Source organism: Nelumbo lutea, chromosome 1 (assembly GCF_056320005.1).
Source record: "Nelumbo lutea isolate HS-2025 chromosome 1, American lotus-T2T, whole genome shotgun sequence".
NCBI lineage: Eukaryota > Viridiplantae > Streptophyta > Magnoliopsida > Proteales > Nelumbonaceae > Nelumbo > Nelumbo lutea.
In genome coordinates, this window is record NC_142684.1 from 75,680,696 (window position 1) to 75,694,473 (window position 13,778).

General features: G+C 38.2%; 1 protein-coding gene across 3 annotated transcripts in view; it reads right to left on the reverse strand.

The window, feature by feature from the left end:
- Positions 1-389: 389 nt before the first annotated feature.
- Positions 390-13,778, reverse strand: part of LOC148875440 (FHA domain-containing protein DDL-like) — a 39,770-nt gene continuing 26,381 nt past the window's right edge. For all 3 annotated transcript variants that reach the window (XM_088964708.1, XM_088964707.1, XM_088964709.1), the window contains one exon: positions 390-952. In XM_088964708.1, the coding sequence (XP_088820834.1) occupies positions 929-952 (24 nt within the window). In that variant the 3' untranslated portion in view covers positions 390-928. The remainder of the gene's footprint in view (positions 953-13,778) is intronic.

Below are 13,778 nucleotides of genomic sequence, written 5' to 3' on the forward strand. Positions count from 1 at the left end.
TCGATGTGAGGAGAGCTCTGAACCTCTGAGGTAGCTAGAGATTGGGAACGACATCGCAGGTAAGATGATCATTTTTTTCAAATCAGCCCAGAAATTCCAGAATTGAGCCTAGATTTTATGCTCAGGCCCAACCTAGGCCCAGCCCACCCGCATCAGGCCTGTCCACCACATACGTATATTCTTATTATATAAGTTACTTTATTTTATATATAAATGCCATAATATGACACCTGTAATACATATTATACATAATATTTTATATTTATAATCTATAAAAGAATATTTTATATTTTATATTATGGATATTTAACACTTTATACACAAAACCAGAGGCCCGGGCTAAAATAAACAAGTGACTGAACCTGTTCCTGGGAGAAGAAATAAAAAAGTGAACAAGGGCAAAAATAATACAAGTAATTGAACCTATTAAGCAGAATCTTGAACATGTCAACTTAGCTGTAAAATATGGCACAGGAAGATTAACTCATCACTCCAAAAACTGAAAGGAAAATCAAAATCCAATAGAGATATACACTAGCCAAATAACTCTTTCCAATGATTAGGCCTCGTTAAAGTATCCATTTGCATTCTGGATGTGCGAGCAAAGATGAAAGAAAACACCTTGTGCTTTAGAATGAATAATGTCGTCCTATTCAATATATTCGGCATTTATGAAACACCCTTGTAGTTTCAGAACTCCAAACACAAGATGGATAAATTTGCACATTCTATTGTTGGCACCACTATCTAGTAGCTGTAACCAAAAAACTCGAAACAGTTGAATTTGATTGTGGATGACTCGGGAACAGAATGCCTTCATATATGCAAGTGGAGCACCATCGGATCTTTAACATACAAAAGGACAAATTCAGTGGGTCAGCTCATCGGTTCCACAGACCAGATCTACACCCATTACTCAGCTGAGTTCTCATGCAACATTACATATTCTCGGCTGCAAAACAAGAAGAAAAACAATGTCATACTAAGGTCGAAACAGAAGTAAATGATCTGTACATGGCTACATGCAGGGACAAAAACAATAGTCACTAACGTTCCACAAGGCCAGAAACAATAGGTTCCCACAGTGATTACAACTTGCCAAGTTAGGCAAACAGATGTATTTCCATACGTGTTTCACTATGAATTTAAAACTCCCGGGTACCACAGTCCACAGCCATATACAACGATGTTTATAAAATGTAAATAGTTAAACCATGATAGGACAGAAATTTGGACTTAAGATCATCTCCAACTCCAAGGTAGTCCTCCAACATTTTCATCTTACATACTTGAGAGGATGAAAGGTTCCCCACAACCCCCCTCCCCTGGACAAGAAAATTTAGGACATTACAAACTAAATAATTGTCTTTCTTTCATGTAATATATTCATGACTCAGCAAGAAGAATACAATTGGCACCAATATTAAAGTTACCCTAAATCAACTTGATCTAAGGCAATAAATTTATTATTTTCCATCTGGAAATTTAAATAAAAAGGCCAAGTAGAGATTTTAGTTTCCATGAACATGTAAGAAACAATTTGAATGGAGAAGCAGACTAAATTTGAGAAAATTTAGATTCCATGAATATATGAGGCGGGATCAAACAAACAACACAAACATAGAACAGCTAACTAGTAATGAGAACAAAATAAAAAGCTATATGATCAACTTGCAACTTATTTAAGCTCATTCTAATGCCATCAGCGAAGAGAACTAGTACCTTCTTTAACATTATGCTTAACTTCACTAGATTAGGTCAAATGAATGAATCTCTAATGCATTTATTTATGGACAATAACAAAGAGACTGGTGAAAAAAAAAAAAAAAAAAGATGGCCTGATAGGATCCTAAGTTATAGCATTCTAGATTGCAAGCATGTTAACTGATGAATGAGAAACAGCTTGAACTGTAGCTAGTTACCAGTCAAATTGAAATGATGATAAATAGAACAATAACATGACCAAAGAAAGCAATATAGAATTAAGCCCATGTTTGGGAGTGCCTAATTGATAAATAAGCTCAAAATTTGGGCTTCTTGAATAAGTGTTTATTTCCTGAGCGCAAATAAGAGCTTGTTGGTGTGGTCCAGGCCCAAAATAAGTACTTACTTAAATAAGCACCCCCAAACTTAGCCTAAGAAAGGCAATGGTACAACTTACGATGTTAGAAAGGGGCTTATTAAAGAATTTGTTAAAAACAATCTATTCAATATCTTTTGGGACAAAAATGGATTAGTGAAGGATAACCATGAAATCTCTAATGGCAGAGCTGTTTGGAGGCCTCTTTTCAGAAGGAATTTGAATGACTGGGAAGTGGGAACTCCCAATGATAACTGAGAGCATTTCCAGGTGCTTAATGAGGTGTAAATCAATGCAGATGATGAGGGTATGGAATTTTGGAAGTGGGAAGAGTCGGGTGTTTTCCTCCAAGCCCTACAATCAGATGCTGGGTCATTGTTGGATCAATTCCCTGCCGCAGTTTGTTTTTCTGTTGCTCAAAATAGTTGTCTTTCCTTTTATGGACAGCTGCTCTTAATAGGTGTTTGACCAAGGAAAAATTAGAAGGGGAGTTGGGTTTGCTGGGTAACAATTGCATCTTTTGCAATGAGACACTGCCAATCATTTATTCATCCATTGCAAGGCATCAGAGTCCCAGTGGGTGTAAGAGAAAGGAATTTTTGGGGTGACAGGATGTAATCCAGAAACGGTCATTGATTACCTCATGAATTGGAAGACTGCTCTCCATGCTGTGCCATGGGCAGTCTGGAATGACAGGAACCTAAGAATTTTTGAAATAAAAAGTAAATCTAAGATGGGCTGAAATCTATTCTGAAGGGCAGGATGTTGTCTTGGGATGGGGTGTATAGATGGCAATTCTTTCCCATCCCTACCAGGTACTCCCTGACCCCCTTGTCTTGGCGGGGACATGGGCAGGGATGGGGATGAGGAGTGAATTCCCCTCTATGCCCCAACCCCGATTATATATATTGAATATTAAATATATACATATATAATATTATCTACATTATATATCAAAATATATTTAAAATATTTTTATATTTAAAAAATACCTTATTTTAAGTAAATCTATTTTCTAAAAAAACTTCTAATTTAAAATTTTCAGGGATTCAGGTCCCCGATGGGGAACCCGTCTCCATCAGGGATTGGGAGTGGAGAGTGAATTTTATCCCTGGTAGGGATCGGGGTCAGGGACAGGTATTTGTTTCAAAGTCAGGGTCGAGGATGGAGAGTATGGTCCCCACCCCATTCCTGTTCCTATGTATAGTCCATTCAAAAGTAAACCATGCAATTCCTCTTCCTCATCATCCCCCCCCCCCCACCCTCTCCCCTTAAGGAGGCTTACACCTCTTGCATTCTCAACTACACCTCACACTTCCAAGTAGTGGAACACCTCATGTCACCCCTCCGCATTTTAAAACATTAGTGGACATATTTGCCCATTTTCAATGGATGGCAAAATTAGAGAGTGGAGAATAGTAGCAAGCTCTTCCACCAAGAGGGTAATGCATCAAAGCAATGGCAACCACCGTGGAGTAATCATTTAAAATTTAATTTTGATGGCAAAATTTTGGGTAATCCAGGACCACAAGGGGTAGTAGATGTATTTAGAGATGGTATGGATTGGCGGTAACTCTACTTTCAAGCCCAATTGAAATTAGGAACTGAACAAGAACAGAGCTGCTTGGCCCAGCCCAACCAGGAAATTTCTGAGCTTGGGCCAAGGTTTTTTTTTTCAGGCCTGGGTCCAACACTACAAGCCTATCCAGGCCCCACCTGGGCCACAATATATTATTTATATATCAGTGTTCTAAAAGGTGTGGGACATGCACAGTAAAACATGGAGACTTGTGGGTGGGATGTTGGAGCGTCTACCAAGGCAATTTGAGCATCCCATCGAAAGGCTATCCATGTCATTCTTCTGAGTTTCCTTTCTTGTATCAAGTACGATGTTTGTTATGGTAATCATGTAAAATTTTGGGAACATATTTGGATAGGACAATCGCTTTTGAAAGACCAATTTCCATCCTTGTATGCTTTATCTTCCTTCAAAGGGGAATTTGTTTCAAAATTCACTGCACCTTCGGACTCACATTCTGGGTTCGATTGGGACTTGAGTTTCCGTCGAGGTACAAGGGACTTTGAAGTTCCGAATATACTTAGACTCCTTCAAATTCTTGATGGGGTGTTCTTGAATCCCCTTGGACTCCATCCTCTAGCTCTTCTCTTGTGCATTCTACTTTAAGGTCCTCTCGCAACCATCTATAACTGCACATCCTTTCCTTGTGAAAGAGGCATGCGAGGTGTACATTTCAAGTATAAAGGAGAAAATGAAACCCAAGCAAGGGTGGTCCCTACGATATTCTATCATAAATTTAATTTGCAAAGGAGAAAATGACCCTCTTTTCAATTCATTTTCCACAAGAAGATGAAACCCAAGCAAGGGTTCAAATTGCTCAACACAGCAAGCCTGCAACTGACTTCAACTTCAAGCTTCAACTTGCTACTCCCTTCGTTGAGCTACTATTACAGGTAAGTACATTTATTTATTTTCTTCTTCTTTCCCCATTCTTATTCACTGACTCTCTTCTATTTCAGAAGATTGAACATTTATTTATTGTGCTGTTTGTGAAGTTCAACAACACAAAACCGGCAGCTGCAGGTATCTGCGTTGGCTGCATAATACTAACTACTAAGTACTAGATTCTTTTTGCTCAGTTTCTAACAAAAAAAATGTATATTAGTAGTAACTCATTATCAATTTTATTTAACATTTAAACAGAAAATAAAAATTAAAAATAGAAGGAATTAAAGAAATATTTACATGTGGATAGTTTTTGAAATTGGATTATAGATATTTGGATTGTTAATTAGGGGTCCTCACAGTTCTTTAAATCGAACCGTTACCACTGGTTTTTGAATAACCATGAACTGAAACCAAACTGAAACCAATCGATTAACTGGTTGATCAGTTCGGTTCTTCATTTTATCAGTTTTTTATATTTTCAATATATATTATAAAAATATAAATACATAATATAATATAGAATTCAGTTAATATATTACAGCAGATTATTATAAATAGATAATTAAACATATAATATATATCTATATTTATATATAATAATATATAGACAATATAATATAGATTAAAAGTGTACATAATATATACAAATATATATGCCAGTCAATTCAGTTAACTGCCAATTTTTCTTTTAGGTTAACAAAAACCGACACGGTACCACTGGTTTTGCAAAACAACGAACTAGTCGGTTCGCTTAACCAGATTTTTCGGTTCAGTTTCCTCGATTCAGTTTGGATTTTCGGTTTTTGTTGAGCCCCCCTATTGTTAATTACTTGATTTCTTTTAGTGCTTTCGCTACTTTTTTATAAGTAATTTATTTTATTAGATCAATGAGATAAACTAATACAAGCATCCCTTGGAGAGGTGTGAGTTGTGTTCTCTCCCAACAAGGGAAAAAACAAACCAAAGTACCAAACTACAATCATGCCCAATGCAAAAGTTCCCTAACTGCCCCTTGCTTAGCGAGATAATCAACCAAAGCATTTGCTGATCTCCCTACCCACTGTATTCTTACACACAAATTCTTTGTTACCCACTTTAACATCTTTACTTCATTTTAAAGCACCACACTACAAACCCTGGGTTCTGCAGCCAACTCAGTACCACCTTGGAGTCCCCTTCAATTATTAGCTATTCCACGCCTAGACGAGATGTAAACTGTACACCTTGAAGGACAGCTAATCATTCTGCCCTAGTAGAGTCCCCGACTCCTAAAGGACCCAAATAGAAATATACCACAGTTCCAGATTCATTCCTCAGGACCCCTCCCATCCCATATACTTTCTTACAACTTGCTTATATAGTGTTCATAGTTCATACATTGCTAGCTCACAGTTTTAATGCATGGTAGGGATACCTAACCCAGCCAACACATCTCCCTAGTGTACACAAAACTTATAGGTGAGCTTTGGGTTAGAGCTATGGCAGGTATTCCTTGAGCCTGGGTTTGAGGTCATTGTTGGGCTTAGATCCTATCAACTCTCACTTTGAGATCAAGCTTGTCCTCAACATTGCGATGAGAGAACTATTGCTAGAGGGAAGATTAATTTTCCATGTGGCATCTTCCAGAGGTTAGTCTAGATAACTAAGGCCTTAGTGACCCCATGCTAACCCACCCAGCATTTAAACATCACTTCAAAACACCAATTTCTGTAAATTCAATCCACCAATGTTTCCATGTACACTGTCAATTTTTCTTTCCTTTTTTTTTTTTGGTAGGCAAATGAGCTTTTGTAAACCTCCCCAATCTTAGTGAAGGAAGGACTCGATCCCAGGTCTTTGCTACAACCAACAAGAGACATTTTTTTATCAATAACAGAACCAACTTCATTAAAATAAGAAATTTAGTACAATAAGAAGGGGGAGAGATAAACACTCTTAGGCCACCCCAAAAGAAAGTTTACAATACAGCCCAAAATAAATCATTCCTTCCTACCCCTTGTTTAGCAAGTATATCAGCATCAGCATTCGCATCACTTTTGACCCAATTACAAGACACCTCTACCCCTTGCAGCAATTTAACAGTTTTTCTCTTCTCATAGATGTAGCACCACCATCCATCTTTCTCCTTTTTTGAAGCCAACTAAGTACAAGCTTCAAATCACCTTCTATTACCAATTTCTTGATATTAAGCTCTTTAGCCTTTTGGATCCCTTCCATAACAGTAGGGGTGTCAATCAACTGATTTTGGATTGGATCCAATCCAAACCTTATCAAATTGGATTTGGACGGTCCATTATAATTATTGGATTGGGCCAATCCAAAATAAATTGGTCCATATTCTTATTGGTCTGAAACCTGAATTGGACCTAAACCAAATTTCCAATAATCCAATCATGAGGCCAAACCCTTGTCCAATTTGAAACCAATCAAAACTGAAGCCGGCATAAAATCACTTTTGTGAAAGTACTTTTTATGAAAGCACTTTTACGAAAACACTTTTACAAAAGCACTTTTATAAAAGTAATTTTATGAATACTTTTACGAAAGCACTTTTACAAAAATACTTACAAAAGCACTTTTATAAAAGTACTTTTATGAAAGCATTTTTACAGAATCAGTTTTGTAAAAGCACTTTTACGAAAGCACTTTAACAAAAGTACCTTTACAAAAGCACTTCTATAAAAGTACTTTTACACAAAAGCACTTTTATGAAATCACTTTTAGAAAAGAACTTTTACAGAAGTACTTTCATAAAAGCACTTTTACAGAAGTACTTTCATAAAAGCACTTTTGAAGTATTTTTATAAAAGCACTTTTACAGAAGCACTTCTTTGGAAGTACTTTTATAAAAGCACTTCTATGAAAGTACTTCTATGAAAGTACTTTTATAAGAGTACTGTGAATTCACTTTTATGAAAGCACTTTTATAAAAGCACTTCTATGGAAGTACTTTTAAATACCTTTATAAAATCACTTTCATAACAGTGCTTTTGTAAAAGTACTTTTACAAAAATGCTTTTTCAATGCCAAAAGGGTATATTTTTGTAATTTTTTATATAATTTTTTATATTTCATTCAGTTTGGATTGGATCCAATCCAGTCCATTTACATTTCAATGGATTGGATTAGATTTGGTTTGTGTTGGATTTGGACTGGATTGGGTCCAGTCCATTTGTAAGTGGACTCACATTGGACTGGATCGGGTTGCACCAAATCCAATCCGATTGACACCTCTACATAACAGCCATAATTTCAGTTCTTAAAGAATCCCCTTCACCAATTGGAACTATGAAGAGTGCAATGATATTTCCTTCTTCATTCCTAAAAACTCCTCCAATGCCTTGTCTTCACTACTACCATCAAATTTAAGTTTAATGAAACCACTAGAGGGTGGGGACCACAAATGCCTACATACCTCATTAATTGGAGCAGAATCAACCACCTCCCTACAATTTCTCATCACCCCAATGCCAGGAACATCTCTAAAAGCCATAGTTGTCAAGGTGACGCCTAGGCGCCCTTTGAGGCTCGCCCCGCCTAATCGCCAAGCAGTTTTGTACTATGTATTGGAAAATACTTTTTTATTCTTTATTTTTTGGCATTATAATTATAAAATAGGCACTATTAAACTAAAATATTCATTTTGTAAAATTTTGTCTAAAATATTCTACTACCTTTTCTTTTCTTCTTTTCCTATAACAAAAATAAGGGTTCAGCCCCAATATTTTTTGAATTTTCTTTTCCTTCTTTTTTTTCTTCTCATGAATATGTTGATTTTCTATACTTTAACGTGAACTCAATACTTTTCTTATGAAAATTATGAATACTTATCAAGGAAATATAGCTATGGTACCTAGGGAACTACCCTAGGATCTATGTTTTCTATATAAAAAAATCCATCGCCTAGGCGACAAGGCGCCCTCCCTAATGCCCAGCCTCGCCTTGGCACCTTGAAAACTATGCTAAAAGCATCCAATGACTTAACCCAATGGACTACCTTGATGGTGATAGCTTCAATGCAAACTTCTATACTTCTTGTTTTTTCATGGAAGTCTTTGATTCCTCTCCTCCCAGATTGTCCAACACACCGCTACCCTTGTGCATCTCCAAAGTATTCTCCCCCCCCCCCCCTTCTTTGACCAACTTATGAAATTAGAAGCAAATAGGCTTTGTACATTAGGGGAGGGTTCCACCTGCACCCAAACAAAGAAAAGAACCATTCCCAAACTGAATAAGAAAAAGGGCAAGAAATTAATAAGTGATAGCAATTCTCACCATTAACTGTGCAAAGGGAACACCAATGAGGGGAAAGGCACCAACTAGGTTTATTTCCTTGCAGTAGCTCACAAGTATTAATTCTTTCCAAATACATTTCCCAACACAAACCACCCACCCTAAGAGGAATAGGTTTACACCAAATCTCTTTGGATTGGAAGGAAGGCCTTGGCTTTCACTTGGTTAAATAAGGGCTCAAAAAAAAGGAACCACAAGAGAAGGTATCTAAGGGTGATGGGGTCTAGATTCTCTTATCCTTCTTACCACCTTCCAAATACACCCCTTCCAACTTCCAAGTTCCATAGGAGGTTAATGGCGGTGTTCATTTCATAATCATGTAGCCCTGTTCTGAAACCCAAATCCCAATTGCACTCACCATTTGGATTAGGCAAGGCCAGAAAGCAAGAAATAGGTTCCTTCCTACGGTTGGAAATAGTAATGAAGAGAAGGGAATTGTGTTCTTACTGCTTCACTGCCCACCCAAACATGCTCCCAAAATTTAACATGGTTTCCACCTCCCAAGCTATACCTAATGTGCAGTAAAAAGGGGTATAATATCTTAGATGGACTTCCAAGGAAAATAGCCCTAGGTAAAATTCCAGAATTCTAACCATTTGCCACAAGGCCATAAATGCTAATTATTACCCTTTCCCACAACTTGTTTCTCTCCATTGGTAATCTCCACAACCATTTCCCTAAAAGTGCCATGTTCCTTTTTTGTATGTTCCCTAGTCCTAATCCAGCATATTCCTTCTGCAAACCAACTCCCAGTTTACTTTCTGACCCGTCTTTTCCTCCCCTAGTTCCCACAAAAAATCCCTCAACAACTTCTTTATAATTCTACTTACCCTGATCAGAATTCGAAACACTAAGAAGCAGTAAACCGATAAGTTGGCCAAAGTAGATTTGATTAACATGATTCTTCCTCCAAGGGATAAATAATTGCTCTTCCACAAAGCCAACCTCTTAGTAATCTGTTCTACCACGGGATCCAAAACCTACTTCTTTTAATCTTTTTGAATTATACCCTAAAGGTAAACCCAAATAAATCATAGGCCACTAGGAGACAATACATCCCCAAAATTTATGCACTTTCTGACCCTTTCCTCCATATTCACTCCCACCAAGCAACCCCTCTCCTCCAAGTTAATCTTCAAGTTGGACATTCTTTGAAATGTTTGCACTACTAATCTTAAGTTCCTCACCCAGCTAATTTCACCTTTTTCACAAAATAAAATAGTATCATCGGCAAACTATATGTGAGTAATGAAACCTATTCTCTTCCCATTCTCCATTCCTTTATTAAATTTCTTGAATCTGCCCTTTCTATAAGTCTTCCAAACACATCAGCAATTGGTGTGACAAGGGGAGAGTGGGTCCCCTTGCCTAATTCCCCCAAGGGATGGAAGATGATATACGATTGTCCCATTAATCAGTATTGAGTAATTATAGGTCTCAACACAACCCAAAGTCCATCTACACCATCTGTCACCAAAACCAAGTTCACCATAACATCCTTAAAAAAAAACCCAATCCACTAAATCATACACCCTTCCTTCCCATTTTCCTTAAAATCCCCCACACTTTCATTAGCAATTAGAATTTGATCAATTATTTGCTTCTCCTTGACAAAAGCCCCCTAATTTTCTGAGATAATCGAGGGGAGAATAGTTCTAATCCTTCGATATAGCACCTTATCAATGATCTTGTAGAGGCTATGTACCAAGCTAATTGATCTACAATCCTTAGGATGCAATGCCTCCGCCTTTTTCTTCAGTATCAAAGCAATAAAGTTTGAGTTTAGCCCCATATTAATCAAACTATTAAAAAAAATCCCTCAATAACTTTCAGAATATCATTTTTTAATATCTCCCAACAATCTTTTTTTATCAGTAAATACGTATTTTATTAAAATTCAGATTGTAAGCAGTTTACACAACCTGGTGATGGGACTGTTGATCCCCTTTAATCACTATATTCTATCCCTCATTACAGTGCAATCCAAAAAAATTGTTGTCTCAATGCCCCCTGTTTTGCTAACCCATCAGCTAGCCCATTTGCACTTCTTCAGACCCATTTAAATTCAACCTCAACCTCCTTTGCAATCTTCTCCACTTCCCTAATCACATGTTTAAACGTCCATGGGGTATGGCTGCTATTTGCTTCCCATGAAATTACTACTTTTGAGTCCCCTTCCACTTCAACATGACTGAATCCTAGTTGTTTGGCTAGCTTTAACCCTTGTAATAATGCCAATAGTTCAGCCTTCAACGAGTTTCCGTTGCCAATTGGTCTTGAAAACATACCCAATATCCTCCTTTCAGAGTTTCTTAATACTACTCCTATCCCTGAGATGCCTGGATTTCCAAAGGAGCACCCATCAAAATTCAGCTTTACTTTATTGCCTTCTGGTGGTTTCCACTCCAGCCTTACTTTTTCTCTTACTCTCGAAGATTGTACTACTTCGGACCATGTTCTTAGAATGTCTGTGACTGAGAAGACTTGAAAGCTATCCAAGGGTTTTACCGAATGGGCTACTTTCACCTTGATACCATCAATCACTTCCTCTATTGTTCTACTTTTTTCCAAGAAAATTCTGTTGTTCCTCTCTTCCCATGTTACCCAACAAATTGCTGCCTTTGTTGCTTTCCAAGAAAATATCTCCCAACAATCTTGGTAAAAAGCCATGGTGGACCCTTTAGGACCAGGTGCTTTACTCCATAGAGAAAATTGCATTCATTATTTCTTCACTATCAAAACTTCTTTCCAACCATCTTTGAGATTCCTCTCATCCTCTGGAAGCTTAGGCCATTCCAATCCATCAATCCAAATTCTATCACTCAAAGGCTTCCTAAAAATTGATCTAAAATGTTCCACAAAAGCTTAAGCAATCTCATTTTATTAGCTAACACTCAGAGGCTTCCTAACAATCTCAAATTTCTCCTCCCGTTTGCCAGCGCATAAAAAAATTTAGTGTTCCTATCACCCTCCTTAATCCACTTGCTCCTTGACTTTTGTCTCCAACCGATTTCCTCTTTCAATAATAACTCCTCCAATTCCTTCCTCAACCTACATCTTCCATTTCTGTCACTTTCCTCTAGCAAACTAGCCACTTTCTTTCCATCTAACACTTCATTTTGGAAATCAATGTTTGTTTTTGTTCCTCAATCCTGCCAACTGTTGCAAATTTCACTCCTTAATTTTGCCTTTAAGCTCTTTTAGCTTCCATTGAAACCTCATACCTTCCCAATGTACCCTTGGATTGCTCTCCTCCCACCATACTTTAACTCTCTCCCTGAAACCATCAGTGTGTAAGCACATATTCTCAAATCTGAATGGGGCTGGACCTCTAGCCTCCAAATTTTCCTCAGAAATGGATATTGGTCAATGATCTCAAGTTACTCTTGGCAAGGCTCTAGAAACTAGACCTCTCCAATGCTCCTCCCAATCAACTGTGAATAAAAATCTATCCAGTTTAGAGAAAATTGGGTTGGCCTGTAGGTTGGACTAGGTAAAGTTATTATGAGCCAGATGTTTTTTTTTTTTTTTGATGAATGGCCGGATGAAGTTCTTTCAGACATTACCAGTACCAGTAAGCTAGTTGGCACCTTCCGCTGTTGTCAAATTGCAAGCTAAAACACCAGCTCTTCTACACCATTTTTTTGAGAAGACGTATAGTATGAGTTTTTCCTATCATAATTATCAAAGATAGCATGGTCAATTTAAGGAACAATATGCCTCTGTAAAATTCAAAATCCTAACCAGAGGAAAATGGAGGGGGAGAGGGGATTCAGAACCGTAGGAAAATGGAGGACTGAGGTGGTGATCGAAGCTAAGACCTTCAAGTTTGAATAGGAATGGATCAAAGGTAAGGAAGCACTGAAGATTAGAGAGAACAGCAGGGCGACAATACTGGTACCAAAGGAGGTCACGGTATGGATGAAAGGCTTTATAGATGGGGCTATCAACTCCGGCAAGGTGAACGGCTGGAAGAACTCAATGTCAGTTCCAGGCAAGAAATATGTAATTGAACTGAAAAGAAATTGGAAGGGGTGGTTCATCATGGTGGAGGAGTTCTTTGAAAGAGCTGGGAAACAATTGCTCTGTGTAACGGAAGGAAGAATGCAGAAAGGGTGGAGGATTTTTGTGAAGGTGTTGCAGTCCTTGTAGCATCGGAAAAAAAGAAGATAGAAGGAGTGGAGGTTACTGGTCAAAACTCCAAAGACCAGGGTCAGAAAGATCAGGAGTCAGTTTCGAGTGGAACTACCGGGAGTGCAGAAGCTCAAAATACCTCAACCGCTGGTGTGGTGGTGGCTTGTTCTTTTGTGCATTGAAGAATTCTGGTGGGAGCAAGGACAAATGTTTGGAAGAAAAGAATGGTTCTGGTGGCTGACAGAGAAGTGTCAGACTGGAAGAAAGTGCTGAACGCAATAGCCGGAGAGATTGGAATTGGAAACGAAGCATTGTTGGTTCCATTTACAGACTCGAAAGACGTTCTGGATGTTGGCGAGCAGGAACTAAGTTTCAAAGCTGTAGAGGTGGACGGAGGTCTGATACAGGTCCAGAATTGGAGTCCCATCTGTAACGAAGTTGCAGTACAAGATGGTTGTGTTCGGCTGAAGTTTGTAGGTCTCCCCTTCCACCTTTGGCGCAACTCTGTTCTTGAACATATAGTACAGAGTTTAGGAGGAGTCTTGGTGGAAGCTGATAAACGCAGCTTGGTCGCCGTCAAGGTAAAAGTGGCTGGGATTAAGCACGAAGATATGCCTAGGTGCTTCGAGATATGCTCGGATGAAGTCTGGTATAAGGTGTGGGTAGCTACAGAAGTGGAACAGGCGTGGTGGGGAAGAGGGCCCAAGGTTGAAGACGATGAGCTGGAAGGGTGGTGGACACGTGGAGGGAAGAGAGTGGGCGGTCAAAAAGGGGTGCAGGTGGAATTTAAGGAAAAGGTTTAAT